General features: G+C 46.9%; 3 protein-coding genes, 1 long non-coding RNA gene and 1 pseudogene across 6 annotated transcripts; 2 read left to right on the top strand and 3 right to left on the bottom strand.

Annotated features, from left to right (window-relative positions):
• Positions 1-192: 192 nt before the first annotated feature.
• On the bottom strand, positions 193-3,281 carry LOC120663842. Its single transcript, XM_039942783.1, has 3 exons — positions 1,929-3,281; positions 1,378-1,572; positions 193-1,259 (listed from the first exon to the last, which is right to left on the bottom strand). Exons 1-3 carry the CDS (start codon positions 3,117-3,119, stop codon positions 408-410), a joined length of 2,238 nt encoding a protein of 745 aa, XP_039798717.1. The 5' UTR covers positions 3,120-3,281; the 3' UTR covers positions 193-407.
• Positions 3,282-4,178: 897 nt separating this feature from the next.
• LOC120663839 (E3 ubiquitin-protein ligase WAV3-like) lies at positions 4,179-7,011 on the top strand. Of its 2 annotated transcripts, XM_039942780.1 has the most exons (4): positions 4,179-4,719; positions 4,813-6,461; positions 6,583-6,816; positions 6,909-7,011. In XM_039942780.1, the coding sequence occupies exons 1-2, from the start codon at positions 4,677-4,679 to the stop codon at positions 6,342-6,344; spliced, it is 1,575 nt and encodes a 524-aa protein (XP_039798714.1). In that variant the 5' UTR covers positions 4,179-4,676; the 3' UTR covers positions 6,345-6,461; positions 6,583-6,816; positions 6,909-7,011. The 2 variants fall into 2 exon arrangements, with proteins under 2 accessions (XP_039798714.1, XP_039798713.1); XM_039942779.1 differs by having other exon boundaries at positions 4,813-6,816.
• Positions 6,408-7,722, bottom strand: LOC120663841. Its single transcript, XR_005670636.1, has 2 exons — positions 7,254-7,722; positions 6,408-7,092 (listed from the first exon to the last, which is right to left on the bottom strand). It is a non-coding gene; the product is annotated as an uncharacterized LOC120663841 (long non-coding RNA).
• A 517-nt stretch (positions 7,723-8,239) lies between these two features.
• On the top strand, positions 8,240-11,972 carry LOC120663840 (protein Iojap-related, mitochondrial-like). Of its 2 annotated transcripts, none has more exons than XM_039942781.1 (4): positions 8,240-8,654; positions 9,092-9,179; positions 10,084-10,181; positions 11,759-11,972. In XM_039942781.1, exons 1-4 carry the CDS (start codon positions 8,361-8,363, stop codon positions 11,825-11,827), a joined length of 549 nt encoding a protein of 182 aa, XP_039798715.1. In that variant the 5' UTR covers positions 8,240-8,360; the 3' UTR covers positions 11,828-11,972. The 2 variants fall into 2 exon arrangements, with proteins under 2 accessions (XP_039798715.1, XP_039798716.1); XM_039942782.1 differs by lacking the exon at positions 11,759-11,972 and adding an exon at positions 10,453-11,741 and having other exon boundaries at positions 8,242-8,654.
• Positions 11,973-13,829: 1,857 nt separating this feature from the next.
• On the bottom strand, positions 13,830-14,941 carry LOC120667195 (annotated as a pseudogene).
• Between the last annotated feature and the right edge of the window lie 8,478 nt (positions 14,942-23,419).

Below are 23,419 nucleotides of genomic sequence, written 5' to 3'. Positions count from 1 at the left end.
TGTAAGTACATGAATAGGCGTGCTAGCGCCAAATCGGACGATGCTTCGTTCAGTATGTGAGCGCTGATGCTCTTATAAGGCCACGCCCTGCAACAACGCAGTTCTAGTTGAATTTTTTCATCAGTGCGTTGGCGGTCAGCGCGGAAATCAGCCCCCGTATATTGGCACCCCCCACATTTGGCAGAAGAACGCTAGGCCGAAACCAAACAAGCCTTTAAGTACTAAGGTTATTCAATTCCGAATGCAATAAAAACATGAAACTGTTACAAGCAAAAAAGAACTGATTGCATAGCTGAGCAATGAAAACAAACATAATAGAAAACAGCAAAAAGAAAACAAACAACCCTGTAGCATCTTCCTGGTATGGTGGTATGTGAATAATGTAATAGAATCATGTCCAGTACGCCTTAACGTGGACATGCTGCCCCAAAACCAGTGCTGCTCGTGGTGACGAGCTCGCTCCACTGGGTATTGGGGTCATCAGTGGCAAACTTAGTCCATGCCGGTGTGGCGTACTCGTAGCGGCTGTGCGTGATACGGTGGAACTCCTCAATGTCCTTGTTCTTGGCGATGTCGTCCGTGTCACGGAGGTTGACAGTGAAGACATCGCCGTAAGGCCTAACCGAGTGCAGGAACTGAGGCATCGAGATGGGCTCGGTGGAGACCGCGGCAAGGTCGGCGGTGACAACGATGCTCCTCATGTCCGGGCTGAACATGGGGTGGGTCACATGCCCCGCGATAGTATCGGAGCTCTTCATCACCCGCACCACCACATCAGGATCGGTGGCGTTCACCAGGAAGATGGCAAAGAAGCCTGGGTCTAGTATGTCCCTCTTCGGGGCATCGGCTGGCCTGTCACGGGAGGAGGAGAAGACAATCCAGTCCCCTCTAGGCGACCAGCTGCAGTGAGTGTCGGTCCAGGGACCTTTGGTTAGGCGTCTCACCGTGCCTTCACCGAACTCCCCGATGTCAGAGTCTTCCATGATGTACAGGTTCTTGTGCTTCTCAACCCCTCCATCCCTTGTTGATCGAAACACAAACTGGGTCCCTTCCGGGTTGCTCGAGGGAAAAGCATTGTTGAACTTGCCGTTTGTGAGACGACTCACCACCTGTTGAGTGTGTGGCTTGGAGACGTTGGAGATGGCATAGATTTCTAGTGGCTTGGCAGCATCGAAGGACGGCCCTATACAGACGTACAGGGTGTCCTTCTCTGGGTTCTGATTCCACACTATGGAAAAGATGCTGTTTCCACACCTCCTCTGCAAATAAGTAGCTATTTTAGTTGCAGTCATGTACACCAAGCATAAAACTGCAATCTCAAGAAATTTTATTTTGTTTATTGTTTTGGAATTTTCATTGTTTTGGAGTCCTTATTACCTCATGGATTTTATGCAAGTTTGGGCCATCAGCAAGCCAGACGGCTTTGAAACTATTGTCAACGAAGGCAAGCTTTGAGCCATCTTTGGAGATAGTAGGAAACACACCGGACACCCTGAATAGCCCCACATCCTCGTGTGACTTCGGAGACTGTATCTTGTGGAATTTCTTTGGGTCACTATTATTAGTTCCGTCCTGCATACAGCCATACAGAGGGCCCACATAAATCCGGTCATTTGTTTAAACCAGTCAAGTGCGCAGAAATTTCCAGAAACATATGAATATATGTTTAAAATAATATTTACATGAAAGTTAGCATGCACATATAATATATTAAACATATATATGTGCAGTTTAACTTTCATGAAAGTGTGAATATATATGTAAAAATTTGCTTCTCCTACTGTTCTCAAGTAATTTTTGTAAGCCCTTGGAAGTAAATTTTGTAAGCCCTTGAAAACTAGCTTGCAGTTCAACTTTAGCCATTTAAAATACCAAATCCTCAATTCCTCGTACTATATTGGAGCAGGAGCTGTTGTGATGTGACTAACCTGGTGAGGACTGCAGGTTGTGGTTCTACAACGGTGGTAACCGACGCGGGCGCCGCCGTCGAGTATGAAGGGGTTGTAGAAGTCAGCCTCTCGACAGATCTGCTGGGTGATGCGCGCCGGATCGTTTGGCGCAGCGACGCCGAAGATCTCTATGTGCCGGTACTGCGCCTCCACGCGGGGAGCATCATCGTTGAGGTTGGCTTTCTGCCGGATGGTGGCCACGGCCACCTTGGTCTCGCTGATGGCCGCCGGAGTCATGGCGTCAAAGGCCTCCGGTGTCACCCGGACGGTTGCCCCGGTGGCGATGTCGTAGCGGAACACGCCCCAGGTCGTCTGGACGTCGCCGGAGGGGAGCGTCTTGTCGATGCCGCGGTGGAAGAAGATGACGCCGTCGCTGCCCCAGCTGGGCCAGCCGCCGTCCCGGATGAGGACCTTGCGCCGCAGGCCGCCCTGCGCCTGCCGGTCCGCGTTCATGACGACGATGTCTGTCTTGAGGCGCTCGATCTCGCCGGTCCACCTGTGGAACTTGAAGTTGGCCACCGCCACCATCTTCCCCGACGGCGACACGGCCGGGCTCAAGTCGTACTGATCTGGTGGAGTGAGGCGCTCCGTCCTGCCGTCGGCGAGGTTGGTCTTGTACACGACGGTCCACGGGGTGCGCCGTGATCTCACCGGCTCCTTGGTGGAGACGTAGACCAGCGAGTGGCCGACGGCGCGGCCATCCTCCCCCTCGAAGCCGCCGGCGATGCAGCCGCTGTCCTCCATGCGCGCACCGCCGAAGGTGTCGGCGCCGTAGATGTCGGCCAGGCGCAGCACCACCGGCACCTTTCCCGGCGCCTTGCAGCCGCCACCAGCGCCGTTGAAGCGCAGGGCCACATGCAGGGTCTCGAGGCCGTCGTCCCTCTCGGAGACGAAGACCAGGCCGGTGACGCGGCCCGCGTGCGCGTCGTCCGGCGTGGCGCCGCACCTGGACGCCGCCTCGGGGTTCTTCTTGGCCAGGAAGGCGAGGAGCTCGCTGAGCGCTGCGGCGGGGATGGGGCGGCAGTTTTGGTTGTAGGAGACGCCGTCGGTGAGGGGCTCCTCGCTGTGCACCGACGACAGCTGCGGGTTAGCGGGGCACGAGAAGATGTCCAACGGCTCCGCCGGCCTGTAGGTCGTGAAGAAGGCGATGCTGCCGCGACTCTCGGCCATTGCGATGGCGAAGGCTAGTTCCCCTTTGTTGTTACTTTGTGTTGGTCGATTGCTCGGATGAATCGCGCCGATGCCAAATTTATATATAGACTGATCAGCCAGCTATAGGCCTCTTAGCTTGATGAGCATCGTCAATGGCTGCTTAACGCTAAGATGTGGTCAAAGATGATGGTACAGAGGCCTCCCAAATCCCAATTATATTACAAGGAGGAGGAAACCATTCGAGATCAGTAGTTCATCGTGTCGTTAATTATGATAATCCATTAGTATAGAATTAAACTTTTCTGGTTGTGAGAAATCGTACAAACAATTTTCTTCTTCAGAATTAAACTTTTGTCATTTGATTTTGATGGGATATTGACATATTGTTGCAGATGATGTTGATCCGTCTCATCATGTTAATCTCATAGACCCCCAGCTCTAACCAAGTCAACTTGTCTATTCAATTTTCATCAAATTAACTTATTTGCAATCATGTGTGCCGGCAGCTTACCTATGTCATTGATGATTGTATTGTGATGCCATCAGGGATCCAAACAGAGATAAATGTAGTTCCCATGCATCCATGTGACCTCCCAACTTTCAAGTATTATGGAAGTCATCTCTTAGGGTATGCATGTTACTCCCTCCGTTCCAATTATAGATCGTTTGGCAAATTTAAATACGTAGTTTTTGCAATGTATTTTGATAAACATTACGTCTAGATATATAGCAAAATTAACTATCTAGATTTTTTAAAATAACCTACAATTTGGAACCGCGGGAGTATCATGTAGGCATGACGACGTCTCTTGAGCCCATCTATTGTCATGTAGGCATCCCACGAAAAAGGTCCATGTCTTTATGTGGCCTTTCTATAGCATGAATCAAATGTGTTCTCTTCTAGACAGCTTTAGAACTTGTGAATGATGAAGAGATAGGCCTGGCAGCATCCTATGTTAGTCATTACTCGTTACTAGTTTTTAAAACTATTTTATTATATTGACTACACTGTTTGATGTTATTATTTTCTCCGTCACATGGTTAAAATCAGTCGGTGATGCGATCTAGCGATCTGAAACGACAGTTAGTAAGATCTAACAATTTTGTATCAGACCATCAGTCGGTAAAATTCATGAACTCAAAGTCTCGACTTAAAATCAGGAGAGTGTATGATTGTTTCGATATTATTAAAGAAACAACCATGTGTAGGTCATTGAGGCTTGCTTTGTTTTTTACTTGACGCTAGAATAAAGCCATAGACCATGTCTAGGTCATTGAGGCTTTGCTTTGTTTTTGTAAGTCTTCTTGTTTTATTGCCTTGACCGACTCTTCTGGGTCTCATTATTAAAGGGACTTGTGAACAAATTCTGTAGCGAGTCATAACAAAACAAGTCACAGCCTCTATCCAGGCCACGCATTTAGAATTTCCGTAGAACTGGATGTGCATATATTTAGGGATGTATGTACATTCATTGGAGTCAGATAGAAGGCGTCCTCTTCTCTCTCCCTCTCTGCATCTCCCCCCACCCTCCTCGACCCCTCCTTGCTAGTTGTAGCAGCCGGGGCTGATCAGTAATGGCATTCAACGACGATGAAAAGCCTTCTGCTTCCAATACTGGTATGCTCCATCATCCCCCGGACTCCTTGTGTGTATAGATGGATGGATGGATGCAGAGAAGGTGATAGGATGATTTACATTCCATGGGTGCAGGGAAAACCAAGGGCCTGGTGACGATGAAGCAAGCCAAGTACTTCAAGGACGATGCGGCGCTGACGGCGGACACGGTGACCGCGGAGGTGGAGATCAACGCGACATCCTCCACCGTCGTGAGGGAGGGGCTGGACCTGGTGGCCGTGCTCGATGTGAGCGGCACCATGGCCGAGGAGAAGCTCGAGAGCATGAAGAAGGCGATGGTGTTCGTGATCATGAAGCTCACCCCCGTGGACCGCCTCTCCATCGTCACCTTCTCCGACGGCGCCACCAGGCTCAACCCGCTGCGCTCCATGACCCCGGCTGCCCAGAACGACCTCAGGGCCCTCGTCGACGGCCTGAAGGCCCGCGGCGCGACCAACGTCAAGGCCGGCCTCGAGACCGGGCTGGCCGTGCTCGCCGACCGTGTCCACACCAAGGCCCGCGCGGCCAGCATCTTCCTCATGTCCGACGGGCACCAAAACGCCGGCGACGCCCGGCAGGTCAACCCCGGCCAGGTGGCCATCTACTCGTTTGGTTTCGGCCAGCACTCCGACCACCAGCTGATGAGCGACATTGCCAAGAAATCCCCGGGCGGGACCTTCAGCTCCGTGCCGGACGGGTCCAAGGTGAGTGTGCCCTTCTCGCAGCTGCTGGCTGGCCTCCTCACCGTGGTGGCGCAGGACGTGGAGCTCACCCTGACGCCCAAGACGGATGACGGTGACGTGGACACCATAGTGGTCGCCCCCGGCACCGACTACAAGACAACCACCGACGCCGCCACCGGCGTGACCACCATCACGTTCGGCACCCTCTTCGCCGGAGAAGGGCGCAGGGTCGTCATCACCCTGACGCTCAAGGACGTGAGCGCCAGCAACAACGAGGAGTACGACGCGCCCTTGGCCGAGGCCCAGCACAGCTACACCGCCCAGGGAAGGCCGCGAGAGGCCCAGGTGCCGCAGGACATCCAGATCAAGCGCACCCCGACCCCATCGCAAGCGCCTGGCGCGAGCACCAAGGCGCGGCAGGTGCAGGCCGAGATCGCCAGGCGGAACCACGCCGAGGCCATCAGGCAGGCGAGGTTGCTGGCGGACGACGGCCTGCTCGACGACGCGCGGAGCAAGCTGGTGGAGGCGCAGAAGGCGCTGGACAGCATCGTGCTGGACGACGGCAGGAAGCTGGTGACCTCGCTCCGGGCCGAGCTGGCGCAGCTGACCAAGCTCATGGCGACGAAGGAGATCTACGAGGCGCAGGGCCGCCCCTACGCTCTCGCCTCCGAGACCAGCCACGGCCGGCAGCGCTACTCAGCCAGGGGCGGCGACGAAGACAGCGACGTCCGCCTCTTCGCCACGCCGCGCATGGACACCTACCGCGAGCAGGCCAAGAATTTCGAGAAGGACCCCACGGCGCCGGTGCCCACCGCCGACGAGGACGTCAAGCAGGAGGTCCTCGCCAACCCGATCTCCGCCGTCTCCACCGAGCTCGCCTACTACCTCCGCAGGGCTATCGAGGCGCTGCAGGCCATCGAGAAGATCGTCGCCCCGAGCACCTAGCTCTCTTTCAGTCTTTCCTGTGCCCGATCGTTTCATCATTTCCATTAAATGCCGTACTTGTGCTGTCCAATAAAGGTGCCACGGAATGCACTCATCTGCCATTGTCTTCTTGTAATTGTAAGTTTTAACGGATTTTGCTTGGATTGAAAGGAACACAGTACCTCATGCATCCTCCTTGATACTAGCTCTGATAGTAACTGTGCTATGTGACTAAGAAAGATATCTTGTCTTCCACCAGGTTCCTCCAGGTGACTCTGCTTTCTCGTTGTGAGCTTGTGATGACCCTGCACATAGTTTCTGAAATTCTGCACTCTGTGGGAGATGACCGACAGCAACTGCGTATACCGGAAGTCCGGAACATGGTGGACGGTGGACCACGCCGCCGCCAACGAGTTCACTGAGGTTCTCTTCAAGCCTTCAAGGACGTCACCTCCGTCCCCCACGCTGCCCCGCACCAAGTCCTGCGAGAACGGTGAGGCTTCCCGGTCAGCATCATTTCTGTCTTCTTCACTTGGTTCAGAGTTCAGGCCCTGATAGCCACCATGCTTCAATTGTTGTCACAAGCGACGAGGAGCGGTGAGGAAGGCATGGCGCTTTTCGTCCTCGGCTGCAACAACAGCTGTGGTTGCCGCAACATAACAGAAAAAATGTTTATCTGTTTCCTCGATGCATTGTAACTTACAGCAAGAGATTCTTGGTTCTTGTGTTATTGTTCGGGAACTGGAAGTGTTCTGATTGAATCCTAAAGCTGTATAAGGGACAAGGAATGTTTTCTGGTCAGTTGCTATATATTTGCAGTCAGGGGGAAAGTACAGAGCGCATGAACTGAAATTGTGGAGCAACTTGAACACCAACCAGATGGTCACAACCCGGATCAGGAGGAGACGGGTGTCGGTGGAGATGGCTTACCCGGTGGCCCTAGGCACGATTGCACGAGGATCTGCTACGCCTGCTCGAAGAAGGCGGCGGCCGAGCACGACGAGGGCTGGCTGCGTCCTGTGCCGCCGCCGCCGGCGGCATCTCCGGGAATCCCTCGCTCTACCGCTGCCGCTTAGAGGCGAGAGAGTACCCGGTACACGAGAGCTAGGGCGGATGCGAGATAGGCACAAGGAAGAAGGCGTACCCACGGGACGGCCGCCGCCAGGCGACGGCGCTCCGGCAAGCCGCGACGGAGGATTGGATGCTGATTCGGAATTTTGAAAATACCCCTAGATGATTTTACAAATAACCCCTAATTTGAATCACGACTATTGATCGACATCCAAATATTTGCAAAATACTCCTCACCATTTACAAATAACCTTCTAATTTATGTCATCTCAATCTAAATATTTGCAAAAATACCCTCTACATTTTCCATAGAAGCCGTAATTTGTAAGATGAAACGGACAGAAAAAGTTCCGCTCATCCCATCGTGTCCGCGTTCCTATATTTATTTTATAAGTTTTCATATTTACATAAAAATATTTAAATGAACGGGAAGTGAAATATTCCATCCTTATTTACGGGATCCATTGTTATCTAGGATGATCCCGTATTTGTTCCATATTTATAATTAGAAAAAAATTATTAGACACACTACATATTCTTTTTTGTTTCTCAACATCAATCGGTACATTTAACATGTTTAAATATAGGAAATGTGAAATTTTAATTATATTTTTTTTAAAATAGTTTGTGTAAAAATGTGTAGTGTTATATTCATGCAAAGTTAATGGTGGTTAAAAATAATAAAATTTCAGTAAATTTTCTGGTTGACACCTATATTTCGGTAATCCATATATCTCACTACAGCTTCCAGTTATTCCACTTCGTCAGTTTTCATCCCGCGCGCGAGCTAAGTTTTTGCAAAAGGAGCCCTAAAATTTTCGTATAGGCCCCTGGTTCAGCGCCCGCCGCCGCCGTCCGAGCTTGCAAAGGATCCGCTTGCAAAGCCCGATCTGGTTAACAAGAAGAAGAGGAAAAGGAGACTGTCGAATACGGAATACCTTGCCGCCGCCGCCGCCGCCGCCGCCGATGCTCCCCGCAGTGCGAGCCGGTGCCCTCGGCCGGTGGCGCTCGCCGCGGAACCTCCTCCCGCGCCTCCTCTCCTCCTCCGCCGGCGCCTCGCCCGCCCGTCCGCAGGCGGCGGCGCTGCTGGAGCTCTCGGAGGTGGAGAAGGTGCTTCGCGATGTCCGGGCGGGCGACGTGCGCGTCTTCCCCGTCGGCGAGGGCGGGCTGCACGGCGGCGCCTGCGCCGACTACATGGTCGTCGCCACAGGCCGCTCCGACTGGCACGTCCGCAACATCGCGCAGGCGCTCCTCTACAAGGCACGTATACCCCCTTCCCCCTCCCCTTCCCCTTCCCCTTCTCCTTCCCCTTCCTCCCCTCGCAGAAAAGCGAAAGGACGGTTCTTGGTAATTTGTTCTGCGCTGGATCGTAAAATTAGAAACTTGCAACTTGCAAGGTTCTTTGTCAATATGTTGCAGTTGGTTCCACCATTTCCTGGACCAGTAACATCTAGGTTTTTATAAGGGTTTCATTCGGCAATCGGATTGGGATGACTGTAGTTCGCTTCCCATTCGTGGGTGAGTTGGAAATTGCTCGCTGAACAACAGACTCAGCTCCACGAATCCTCAGGATAATTCAGGCCCTAGGAATTTTTTTTAGTTGATTTAGGAAGTTTCAGTTTGTTGGTCTCGTCTGCTGGAGAATATTTAGAAACTACACTATTACCTTGAGCAATCAAACTCTGGACTTGTAACAGATAAAGCAGAAGCAGAAGGGCTCTGATAGAATATTGATGCCTAGTGTGGAAGGCCAGCAAGCTGGAAAGTGGGTTGTCATTGATTCAGGTAACAGCAACATCTATATTTTCGTCGTTCCCACTTCATGGTGTTTAAGATAGTCTTTTAAATATTATCATCTGATTGATTCCACAAAGCATGATTCTTCTCCCAGTTTATTGTGTTATGCTACATGCCACAATGACTATGTTATTAACTGGAGTATAGTTATGATGAAATGCTCTTCCCTGAACCTTTTATCTTATCAGTAATGTTGTAATTGTGATTGAATGCGTACGTTATTCTGATTAGATAATTTTTCCTTATTTAATAAGTGAGCTCAGCTTTACTTTTGGGTTGTTTGTTACCTTGCTATTTTCCTCTTCCTATCTGTTTCCAAAAGTCAACCAAGTTTGAATTTAATAATTAGTAACAATTTGACTTTGAGGTTAAACTTCATGCTTGTGTACTCTAGTTTTTCTCAAGTAAGAATTTCAACAGTGGAATTGCAATGGTTCTTTTTGTGACTACAATTTGTTTTCCCTTTTATAGACAACCAGGTCATTAAATTGTTTATAGAACTCAAAATCACTTTTTAGAATCTAATTACATTTCAGGGTACAATTTGACTGAAAAACTGTACTTAACATGTTAATTCATGTTGTAGCCTGAGCATTGTTTAATGTGATTGATTTGATCATCAATGCTACATTACCGGTGCTTCTTGTCTTGATTATACAGCAATGATGGTAGCATTAAGCAGTAATCTATGGAATTTCATGGCAACATAAGTAGAAGGCAAAATTTGATGTTAGTAACACACTATCCAAAAATTGAGCATATTGGATTCAGAAAAAGAAAAGTTTCATAGCTTGTCCTTCTTTGATTTCGGCTCCATTCCACCCGAAGTTGTTCTGGATGATTTATTAATGATGAAGTTTTATGCCTCATACGTGAGTTTTGGTTCTGTCAGGAAGCATAATCATCCATGCACTTGAAGAAAGGGCAAGAGAGTATTATGATTTAGAAAGCATTTGGTCAAAAGAGGTGTCTCCTAATACTTCTGTTCAGGTTGGTACACTTATAATTCCGTTTTACTGTTTCCGCAAATAACTGGTATCTTTATCTCTAATACTGATAACTGCTATTATGTTTGCAATTACGGGTTGTCAAAGTTGAGTCCAGTACAACACTGAATATTTATTTGATTTGTTTCATGTTGTGAAATGAAAATTGACAATAGTTTGTCATTTCCAACCTGGATTGTTTTAGGCTTTTAACACTAGTAACCTTAATGCTCTTCTGGTAGGATTTAAATGTCAATATATTCTGCTGTTGTCAGGTGTTCCAATCTACATAGGAAGGTGCATGAATTCGATGTAAGATCATACTTGTTTCATGCCCATTTGCTTTATATAGTGGGAAAATGAGTTATACGCAAAATCAGTCCAATCTACAACTTCTTACAAGACTGGAATGTAACTACCAGAAACTAGATGTTGAATTAAGTAGAAAGAAAGAAGCACTAGGACCCTAGCAAAAATGTCAACTTCCTCATTATTAACTCCTTTATATCAGTCCTGTTTCCAGTTATCTTCCTGTTCCACATCCTCATGAGCAATCTTTCTCATAGGGTCACTCACTTTATTGGAAATGAATATTCATATATACCTTACACTGCAGTAATCTAAGGTAGTAAGGTATTTGCTAACTAATTGTTTATGGGTTTATGCCCTAACATGCTGACAACTGCATGACTACAATATTATATGAACACAATGATACAACCCTGTCAGACGCATGCTGAACTGCAGTGCAATCAAGAAAAGCATGCAATTTTCATATTAAATGTACCATGAACAAGGAAAAATCACAAAGACGAATGGCATTGCTGTTCATCCAAATTCTGGAGTGCGCTGATGTGACTGGTATATAGGATTGCCATCAGATTGGAAGTGGGACGTATGATTTGCTAGCCATTGTATTCGCTGCCAAAGTTGAGAAGTTCACTGGGTACTTCGGTTGAGGGAGATATGTGTATCTGGTAGTTACATCAAATGTCTTAAGGAACTTTGTCATCAGATGACCTAGAAAAAATAAGAAATTTTGAGGAAAAGGGCGTGCAGTACCTCACTCCTAAGGTTTGCCCCTCAACATCTACCATTGGTCAGCATTGTTATCTCTGCGTCGTGGTCATGGATATAGAGATTCTCGGTGGCAGTAGGGTTCCCAAACTTGGCATGCATCAAAGTTCCCAATGGCAGTAATCTCTTTCTTCTTTTCAACATTTCCCAGGAGGGCAGTAATTCTGATTTCTGAGACATGCTGAAAGCCCAGAAAGGGTTCAGTACACAAGAAAGTGTACTGACATTTCAATAGGGAATCAGATTATCCAGATTCCAGATAAATGTTGTGAGAAATTAATTTTACAACCTTTACAGGAATAGACAGCATTTCCTGTGTGTCTTCATCTGGATTATTTTTTTTGTAAAGTTGACAAACCAAAGTCACATGTTCTTGTTCTGAATTTTGAGATGGATTTGTGTATACATGGTCAGTGGCTAATAGGATTTCAATTCTTTTCATATCATTTCAAATTTGATTCATCTTCTCTTCTATCGAGTCACAGTGCTCTGAATCCTCTGCAGGAGTTGGAGACCACGCTAGTGAAGACACGCCGGAGGAACCTGTCGCAGAAACCCATGAAGAGCATCTGAACTTTGGTCTGGTACCATAATCCGTGATATTGTGGGGTCGCTTTTCTTTTCTTCTTTTGTAACATCCTTCAGTTTCCAAAACTCCCCATCTTACTTTGGGCTTATCGGGCTTATCTGTAAGAGAAAATTCCTTCTATGCCATCAGTCCCTAGTAGATGTTCATTTTTATTTCCCTATATACCATTGCCGTTAATTTTGATATCAGGCCGACGCATGCGCCCTTAGCCATCAACCCGTCTCCAGTTCCCAAATCAACGGCCACATCCTGTGTTGCCCTTGCCTGGCGTGAGGCAAGCTAGCACGAGCCGTCGAGCATGCGGAATCCTTGGAGGCTGGACAAGCCGTAGCAATTAGCTAATCTCGTTGCCTGAGCAAGGTCTCGAGGAGGCTTCAAGCAGTTGTTGTCCTTCTCACCCATGGTGTCGTTGTCGACGAACATCCTATACCGCACACAGTCCCCGTCCAGGCCGGCCTTCCAGATGCCGGCCACCAGCCGGCTCAGCACCCTCGCCCTCTTCTAACCAAGGTTGGCGAGCTAACGCCTGACCTGGAGCCGAGGCGGACTGGCAGAGGGCAGAGGCCATGGCGGGCTGGTGGTGGCCTCGTGGCGCAAAGACGGGGATGCAGGGGGCCGAGCCACGCTCAGCGCGCGGCATGCATGATGCATGGAGGTGGCGAGCGGCCTGACCTCCTCCAGGCAGATGCTAAGGGCGTGATTGGTTGACTTCTCCAGTGAGCCTGGCTCGCATCCGAGAGCCAGGCCCCAGTAGCCAGGCTGTGTGCATGCAAGAGGTGGTTGTTTGGTTGCATGCTGAGTCCAGCCAGGCCAGCCAGAGATGCTGTTTGGTTACATGCATGCATAGCCAAGTTTGAATTCAGATGCAAGTTCATAGTTGTTTAGTTGGCTGGATACAAGTTGGTTGAATAACCTCTTGCATGAAGTGGTGAGGTTACCAGCAAGTAGTTCATGAGTTTGGATAGGTAGTTTGAACACAATATTACATCAATTTCCTAATTAAATACACAATGGCTAGAGTTTGAACTACCAACATTGCACACAGGACTACTAATACAACATCTCTACGTGAAAAGGCATCAAGTTGAGATTGTTTACAGCAGACGCAACACTTGTTCCTCGTTACCCATAGAAAGCTGAGAAGGCTTCTTCTTTAGTTCTGTATTTTTTGTAGCAAGCACCACCGAAACCATCCACTTGAGCATGGCAATCGCCCCAACTTGAGAACACACCAGTTTGTCGACCAACATGGACTACATACCATGCCATTGATGCAAGCTATGTTGTTGTAAAAAAGAAGAAACATCATCATTGGCAATGGGCATATGCTCAGATTCATTTGGGGAAATCAATATAAATGCACATATGATCAAATTAACAGAACATCATCATTGGCAATGGGCATATGCTCAGTTTGAATTAAGAAAATCAATAGAAATGCACATATGCACATATGATCAAATCAACAGAACCAACATCTTTGGCAATGAGCTATGGAAATCAACAGAAGTGCACAAAGGATAAATTCAACAGAACCACATCATTGGCAATGGGCATAAGCTCAGTTCAACAAATTAACACATCAAATGGTACTGGTTGATCCAGCAAAGTGTCCAATCCACATCATCAGCAAACTCATAGATGAACTACTCATCTCTAAGGACTACAAGTAGCAGCTGTGACACTATCCTCTAATCAATCACTAACTATATGGTATAGTTAGTAAAGAGAGAAGGTTAGCTGCACAAAAGAGTGCAGGATCAGATCAACTGCACAAGTGAAGGCAGGAGGAGATATGCACAGAACCAGCCACCATGAGTGCATCATCCTCTATGCTCAAGTTTAGCCACCACCAGAGCTCAAGGCTTCACTGCACAAAAGAAGGCACTTGCAAATCAGCAGGCTAACTGCACAAAAGAAGCCACCATCTGATCAGCAGGCTCACTTGCAAAAAAGATGGATCAACCAGATGTAGAGGACCACCCTCTACATGTAGTAGTGCTTGGCCAAGTAGCTCCTGAGCCACATAACAGGGTGAGAGTCATTCATCTTGACAAATGCAGAACCATGAGCCTTGTTGTCAAGCAGATGGCTGTAGGCAGCTAACAGTGCTTCATCAATGAAGCCAGGCATGAACATGACAGCATCATACAAAGCAGGGTGAGAATCCTCAACCTTGGTCTCACGAATAGCAGAGGCAACATTGTTCACTGCATCTGTCATGCCAGTTAGAACAACAATATCCCCCTCAGTAAGCATGCACCTCTTTCTCTTGTTGTTTGCATCAGATTGTGTCCCACTACCACCACCACCAACAGCACCAGTTATACCAGTAGCAGCCTGTTGTGTCTTGGTTTGCTCAGCACTCCCACCAGCAGCCATACCAACATCAGAATCCACATAATTAAGGTTGCTGTCAGCAAAGTCAGATGGGGATCCCAAAGGCTCACTAGACCCCATGGCAAACTTGCCAGTTGCCTGCCCATTGGCAAAAATAATCTGCATCTGGTGGTAGTTGTCTATGGGCTTGTTAAGTAAGTCAGCATCCTTAGGGTGTGCCTAAAATGTATTTTGGACAAGTCAGTTTGTGAAAAAAATTTATGAATGCAGCAAATAACTTCTATAAGTTTAACAAGTAAACACACATTCACATGGCCCTTGTAGTGCTCATCCTCCAAAGTGATTGCACAGGTGTCCTCATTCCACAAAGCACCACTAAGTTCTCTAAGTTTAACAACCCTTACCCACCTCTGCCTCCACTTCCTCAGGTGGTTGTACACCTGAGTGCCAGTGGTCTCATTGCCTGAAAACTCTTACATAGCCTTAGCAACTTGATTCAGGTGTACTTCCTTGAACCCTTTGTCAGTTCTCACCCCACTTGAGATCAGCTGGCACATGCGGCAAAGCATGAAGCTAGACATGGCATTGGTCCACCTCATTGCATTCCTAGCAGCAGCACCAGCAGCCTGGGCACCAGCACCAACAGGAGGTTGGGCACCAGCACCAGCAGCAGGCTGGGCACCAACAGCAGCCTGGGCAGCGGCTTCAGCAGCCTCAAGCTCCTCCACCAAATCAAACTGAGGAAACTCTTGAGCCATCTCTGGTACAACCCAACTAACAGACTATTCAATCAAAGAGTGATTTGCAAACAAGATTGAATATTGATAAACATCATTACATCATGCACATTGCCTCATATTATAAAAAAAGATGGATCATCATTGCATAATACCCATTGCCTCAGGTTATAAAATAAAAATATCATCATTGCATAATACCCATTGCCTCAGGTTATAAAACAAGATGGATCATCATTGCATGTTACCCAATGCCTCAGGTATACAAGGAAGCTAGTACATGAAGTAGTTAATCATCACAGCAACTTGTCCAATGCCTCAAGTATAAAAGAAATTAGAAGGTAGTACATGAAGTAGTTAATCATCACAGCAACTTGTCCAATGCCTCAGGTAAAAAAGGAATTAGAAGGGGGTACATGAATTACTTAATCATCATAGCAACTTGTCCATGATTCAAACAACATAAAAGCAAACCACAAAGGGCATTGTTCAGAAAACAAATGGAAATAACCTAGTACAGGAATCTAGGTGCGTGAGTGACCCATATTAGCCCACATGCTATTAGCCCATTCATCCCTCTTCTAAGCCCAAGCTGCATTGTCATCCATAGGAGCACCATGCCCCTGATCATAAAGTCTGTTGGGCTCCCAAGTAGACTCAACAGGTATAACCTCATCTCCCCCAAAACAAAGTATCCAGTTGTGTATAATGCAGCATGCAAGCACCAATTTGACTTGTGTCTTGAATGGGTGAAAGGGTTTGTTGTCAATAATACGGAATCGATTTTTCAAAGCCCCAAATGCCCTCTCAACAGTTACACGCAAACTTGAATGCCTCAAATTAAATAACTCTCTTGCATTGGTTGGATAGTGTCGACCACATACTCATTAAGATGGTATCTAGTGCCCCTGTAAGGAGGAAGGAATCCAGGGCGACATACATATCCAGCATCTACTAGATAGAATTTACCTAGAACAAGTATATATAAACATGCATTAGTCCTATTGTTATGCATATTCTGATTCAAGTAAGATAGCCAATTTAGTTATTTACCTTCTGCAACCCTTAACCCATCATCCCTCTCTAGTGCATCAGCAAGAATTGTGGCATCATGTGCAGATCCCTCCCAACCAGCCAGCACATATGTGAATTTCAAATCAAAGTCAACTGCAGCTAGCACATTCTGTGTGGGGTAGTTCTTCCTACCCCTAAAGGCTGCTTGCAATCTTGGCTGGCACTCTAGCATATACATGAGTTCCATCTATTGCCCCAACACAATCCTACATGGCACCCAATAATTCTTGTTACATGCTATGCACCAAATTATGCAAGATTTATTATTAATTATACTAATTGTTCATTATCTTAAATATGGATACCATCTGTGGCTGTTCCTGACCTTAAGTGGTGTCTCATTAGATGGAGGTTTAATCAGGTCATGCCTAAGTTCCCCAATAGCATAGAGCACCTCCTTAAAATATCTATGCACTGTCTCAACAGACCTCCTCCAATTTTGATGTATCACTCTAAAACGTCGGTTGTGGCCGACAACATGCAAAAACATTGCAACTTGCTCTTCTACACTGCTATGTATGCTGTCTCTAAGCAGATTCCCCCCCTAAGCAAATTGCAAAGCTGAAAGAAAGGAGCTCTCCTCATGCGAAGCATGTTTACACACTCTACATCATTGCAGTTATAGATTTTGTCCAGGTTCTTTTGTCGTTCATCATCCATAACACTCATTGTGGAATAAGTAATACTAGGTCGGGACAGTTGACCCATTCTAATCCTACTGATGAAAAATGCATACATAGCAGTGACTAGAGCGGCTGCATGAACAATAATCATTTGTCTCTGGTCTTCCAGGGCCATCTAAAAAATTAGAATAAGGAGCTTAAGTGTTTGCACAAAACATGAAGTAAAGTGTCCTCATATTACAACACAGAGGCAACATTGGCATGGACAAGTGTACTCAGATTTGCAAAGAATGGATCATTGGCATGGACAAGTTTGCTCAGAATAATAAAGATGCATCATTGGCATGGACAAGTTTGCTCAGATTAACAAACAAGCATCTACAAGTTTGCTCAGATTAACGCAATCTACATCATTGACTTGGACAACAATGCTCAGATTCACAACATAAAGCACCACTGACATGATCAAATGCTCAGATTCTTCCCACAAAAAATGCATCCATGGCACAACAAAGCACAGAAGAAATTAGGAGGAGGGGTTTGTGCTTTCGTTACCACAACAGGAGTAGCAGCAAGCCAATCGACGACCAGATGTGAGGGAAAGAGAAGAAGGACCATCAGATCTGAAGTCCTACACAAAAAAGAAACTCGATTTCACCATGCAGCATACCAATCTTTACTGGAACATAACCAAAATCGAAATAAATGCAAGAAAGATAGATCTTTACAGTGAGCGGCTGCACCTTTGAGATCACGATTTAGAGAATCTAGGGTTAGGAAAATCCAAGAAATCGGCACCGACCAGAAAAGAAAGGGGCTAGGGTTTCGAAATCACTTGCCTCGCAGCTCGGATTCCTCACTAATGTCACCTACAAATCGAAGCACAGAGAAGAGAGGAGGGATTAGATCTGCTTCTGCAAGAGCAAGAGGGGAGCGGGGACGAATCTCAAAGGGTGGGGGGAGACGACGAACCTGCTGGACGGCGGTGAGGACCAGAGGAGTGAGTGGGAGGTGGGAGGAGGAGCAGTGAAGATATATACGCGAAGAATGGCGCAAAATCGCGGCGGTAACCCTAGTCCTTCCCGCCTGCACGCGCGCAGCCATTTTCGTCGCCCGCGCGCTCACCGCCGCACCGAGCGAGCCCGGCTCCGGGGAAACGAGGGTTTCGGCCATTTCCCGCGAGCTAGGCCCGGAGGCCCCTTTTGCATCCGCCCGGCCTGGCCCAATACCTAATAATGCAGGTAACCAAACAACCCAAGGTTGCACCCTGCGAGCCTGGATGAGGGGTCATGCGACCAATCAATCACGCCCTAATACGCCGTGCGTGCCCGCTTCGTCTCGAGGCCGCGCTCGCGACCTGGGCGAGATGGACGAGAAGATGCCGCGGCGAGGGTGCGGCCTTATTTTCTAGGGCCGGGCCGAAGCGCGGTCCAGATATTGGACCTAGTCGGTTATTTGGGCCGTCTTACTTAGGCGCCTCGAGCGCCCAGGCTGGCATTTTGTGGGCTTGTGTTGGTTGGGCTTCATTTTAGAATCCATTCAATTTGGCCCAGGGTTCACCAAATAGTATGTGGAAACATCTGTGCATTTCCTGGAAACTCTTCGAGCATCAAGAGATCCAGTTGTTGCAACCTGCAAAACTAGATCAATCTGCACCCGCAATCTTCGCTTTCCTAAAACCATACTAGGATTTCGATCACAGAACACACAGTTGTGATGTTTCTTCGTATAGCTAGGAAACCATCTCTTAGCGCGACGGCCGGAACACCTCGCAGACGAGGCTTTTAACCACGGAATGGTCTCTGCATCCATGTTCGCCACATTTGCTTTTGTGGTTGAATCCTGTCCCCATGGCCCAAACAAAGATTGGCCGATTGGGTGCTCGTAACTTTTTTTGAATTGAACACACGATCCTGCCGACAACAAATTAAAATATGGAGAAATGGAAGCCGCGTAGCACCTCAAGCAAGCCTCTTTTCTTGCATACGAATCAACAACCTCCTTTCCTTCCTCCTGTGTGTTCCCAATAGTGCTATCTGGTAGCAATAGCATCAGTACTAGATTGAGATCTTGGCCCTTAAGCGAGAGATTAGCTGCCATCCACGCGTTCAAAGACTCAAAAAAGGATGGCCGTTGGACACAGTGGCAGCTAGCTAGCGGCAGCTCAAAGAGTAGTAGTAAATCGGAAGAATCCAAAATGTGTCAAGACGGCCGGCGCCACTGTTCCAAGTACGAAGCTGGTTGCTGAAGCTTCGCCATTGTACCTACCAACAAACCGCTTTTGTCATTGACTTATGGTTAGCGAAAAGACGTAACCAGTTTAACGACCCAACCGACAGCTAGCTTTTTTTTTCCTTTCACAAGTGCATGTTAATTTATGGTAAATTGAGAATTGACTTATAAATTTATTTGAATTGCAATATTATGAGTCATCCTAGCTAGGTTCACTTCCACTACTGGCTGGCCGCTTGTTGCGGCCCACATGCATGACAATGACAACCTAGGCTAACTCGAACATTTCTAGAGTTCCACTTCTACGTTTTAAGGTGTTGCATTCACGAGTGTTAACAGGATGATGCTGCGTTTTCACTAAGGGTTTGCTTTTTTCCCCCCTCGCCATTTGGCAGGATGGTTGCATTTATGATTTATGTCCCCCGTGGGGTTGTATGTCCATAAAAAATGGATGCAATTTTTCTCGAGTTGTTACACAATTCCTAACATCTTGTTAATAAGTTACAAATGATTGTACCATGATCATCATCCAGTAGAGAGTCTACATCGACCGCAACAATTCCTGCCAAGGTTTCATTGCGTTATAACGAGGTACTAAAAGTTTCAATACTTCCTCAAATGTGCTACTATGACTAGTGAGCAACAAACCGAGCTCCTTTTGTCCTTGCTTAAAACGTTTATAGTCGGGAGAAAAAAAGCGCACAATGTAAAGGACCTCCATGTGGAGAGTACCAGTGTATATTCTTGCCTTTACAAATGAGTAATGTACACACATTAGTGGTTGGTACTTGTCTCCCATAATAAACCTGGCTAGTTAAGTAGCCTTTCCTACTTCTTTCACACTTTATCTTCTAGTGGCACTGTTCTTGGAATAATCTATATTCAGTTCCAGTATGTGCTTCTTAATCCATCTATGCACTGCACCTCCCATAATCAACACACAAAGTAACTACTCCTCAAAAGAAATGATATTTAAAAAAATGATGAACAGAAATGGTTGCATTGCTGTACTGCTCCATTTTGTTGCAGCACAAGTTGACACTATAATTGGAAAAAAAAAAGTGGATTGGCACCAAGCAAACTGATGACAGGGTCAACGCATGTCTGTTGAGCGCGCAGATACGGCTGTTGGATTGGATTAGCCGCTGCTAGCTGGCGCCTCGCAGGCAGCCGGACAGAGGATCTTGCAGAGGCCAATTGGAAGCAAGGTATAATTAATTAATTAATTAATTAATTAATAATCAGCTGCTTAATTAATCCACTTGATAGGGTTGATTAATTAATTGGGAGGTTTTCAGGTGGGCGGTTGCTGTTGAGTGACCCATGATTAGTTAAAGTGATGGATCGACGGACCACGCCCTTTTGTTCTCCTCCTCGAGATGAGAACGCCAGATGCTCCCGCGGTGTCCCTTTCCATGGCCTGGCAAACTCCACTCCGTATCCTTTGGTGATGTACGCATCTTTGTACGGTTTCCTTAACTAGAAATACATGTATGTTTGCTCAAAAAAAATTCCACTCTGTACACGCTCGAATGATTACCACCCTGGAGTTTGCAGTAATTGCTGCCGCGCCACTGCCCTTGCTTGATTAACAGCGTGAATTAATTAAGCTCCACTGCTGTTTTCTTCTTCCTTTTTTTCTTTTAGGAAAACAAAAACATGAACTGAGCATTGCCGAGCAAAACCTATGTGTTGTAAGTCGCATCAACTGCTCATTGCCACGAAATTAGGCTGACAAGTAATCATCACTCTTGCACCTTGATTGGAAATGCAACCACCAATTGGATAAGGAAATGGTGTATAGTACCTAATAGTAAAATTAGTGAGACTTGTACCAGAATACGGTTGCCCTTTAGCTTTCCATGCCATTTGATTTGTATAACTCTAAACAAGCAATAAGTAGATAGTGTCGACAACTCATACTCCCATGTTTTTATTTACATGTCGTATTAGGGTTGTTCTAAATCAGTTGATCAAATTTATAGAAAAATAATAACATTTACAATACCGAATTTCTTTTATTGAACCCACTACTGCCTATATTGGATAGTATAATTATTGCTATTTTCCTATAGATTTGGTCAAAGTTGGATAACTTTTGACTTAGGACAAACCTAATAGTATAATATATGTAAAAAAACGGGGTGAGTATTAGCTATTACGCCTCCTCCATTCTTTCAAAAATGTTGCAATCATGTCATGCGAATGCGCCTTTGGTTTTGATGTGACCAATACATTTTAGTCAATCTTGCAACCTTATATTAAATGAAGAAAGTGAAATGTGGTCTATCTTGTGACAAACGGTTGCATATTCTTGGAATACAAGCGAATCCAAAGAGATGAGCAGAAAAGGATATGCATCCTTTGTTTGGAATGGTTGGTGCTGTGCAGAGATGGTGCATACTGCTGAGCGTGACCAAACACTTGCAGGTCAAGTATTTCGTTTCTTATTAGGTGGCCACCCTCTGCACCTAGAAGCAGAGGTGGCTAGGCTACCTTTACCGTTGTGTAACTGAAACTCAAAACTGGTCAACGTCATCAGACTTCAGAATGCGGTGGTGTGAGGTCATTATTATCATCTTTAATGGTTAATAGGTTTAACGCTGAGGTTCAGGCCTGATGATCTTCAGGATCAGGGCCATGCTCAAGCTGGAACATGAGCAGAAAGGGGCTTTGTGTTGTTGGAGAATGTGACCAAATGCTTGCAGGTGTTTCGTTTTCAGGGTCATTCATACATGCGTCGCGAACGGCCGCGATGCTGAACTGGCTAGCAGCGCTCAATAGCGCCCCCTGCTTGTCGGCCGGGGTTCAATCCCCTTTGGAGACGGATTTTCCGGTGGGTAGTGCAAGGGTAAAGAAATCTCCTCGTCTGTCCTCATAGCCAAAGCATAGTCTGGGTCCGGCCTAACTCGTAAGGCGACGGGCCACTATGTATGGGTTGGGGCAGGGGTTCGAGAGTTTTTTTTAACCTGTGTGAGAAGGTCTTCTTCTTAATACAATGCCGTGGGAATGGTCTTTCCCCCGCAGGTCAAGTTTTTTTTATTCATACATGCGTCTAGGCACCTAATATAAACGAGAAGTTGCTAGGTCACCTTTTGCCGTTGTGTAACTGAAAGTTGAAGTGGCCACCTGCATGGCTTGGCTTTGCATTTTTTTTTTGAGCAATCAGGGGCAGGTGCTCTGCCTTTTCATTAATAGTAGAAGAGAGAAAAGTTACACACACACTATCTAACAAACGGAAAGATCTACTGACTAACACCTATATGTACAATGAATAGGAATTCAAGCGATTCCCCGAGTTACATGTGCTGCTCTGTAGTTGGCAATGTCGATCTTGATGATGCTGACCAATTGATCTATTGACATCGCTCTGTTATCAAAGACTCGACGGCATCGTTCCTTCCAAATGTTCCAAGCCGTGTAAGTTATGACCTGTAAAAGTTGTGCTGAACCCGGGTGGGGCTGCTGTGACAATTCATTCCACCATTCACTCACTGACGTATGGTTGGACATGGTTTGTAACGTTTGAAAATTAAATTCCTGGGCAATCTTCATCCACGCACCTTGTGAGAAGGCGCAATTGCTAACCAAATGCCAACTTGACTCGTCGTGGACATGGCAAAGTTTGCATGTTTTGTCCGCCTGGCCGCCTCTTCGGATTATGCGGTCTGTTGTCGGTAGGCGATCTTACAGCAATAGCCATGAGAAGAAACGACATTTTGGTTCCACTTTGGCCTTCCAAACCTTGCTCCACTTGTTATCTGCATAGGAGCCATGAAATTGCACACGATATGCTGACTTGGCCGAGTATTTTCCATTAGCCTTGAACCTCCATTGTATTGTATCTTCAATCGATGTTTTTTTTTTGAAATTAAAGGCAAGAGCACTGCGATGTCATATAAGAAGGTGCCTCATATTAAGGAAAACGAGGCCAAACCATACAATGCTCAGTTTAATAGAAAAAACCGAGCGAAAATCAACACGACGCTACACCACTACACCCTGGGAGAGGAACCTACAAGAGACCACCAAAGCAAGCGCCGTCATTCAACGTTGTTCCACGCCAAAACTGGCGCAGCCCGCTGCAAGCCTGGATAGAAACCACAGCTCCTCCATCATGGCACTGTCCTCCTCATGCCACATGCACATAGTCGTCGATCTCCCAGCCGCCACCGCGAAGCAAAACCAAATCTTGACCCTCGAAGACACCTCAACCGCGTGGGGCATCGCCACATCCACCGCCTCACAACACAGAAGCAAAACCACCTTAAAGCGACACTCCGCCGCTGGACACTGCTTCACCAAGACTAGCTAAGCCGTCATGCCTTAAAGATTAACCTTGCCACCACCGAGATCACCACCGCACCACAAACGCCGACCCAAAGCTAACAGCAACCATGAGCCCTCAGCACCATCAAATACAGCCACGAACGAACCACCCCCACCCATGGCCGCCTTCCCTCACCATTGGCATCACAACACTGCCGCAAGCCAAACCCAATCTCAAGAAGCGACGCCTTCAAGAAGGGCACGACGCCAATGGCGTCGCCGACGCTCGTCCACGAGTGGA

Source organism: Panicum virgatum, chromosome 3N, assembly GCF_016808335.1.
Source record: "Panicum virgatum strain AP13 chromosome 3N, P.virgatum_v5, whole genome shotgun sequence".
NCBI classification, from domain to species: Eukaryota; Viridiplantae; Streptophyta; class Magnoliopsida; order Poales; family Poaceae; genus Panicum; species Panicum virgatum.
This window is presented reverse-complemented; position numbering and strand designations above follow the sequence as displayed.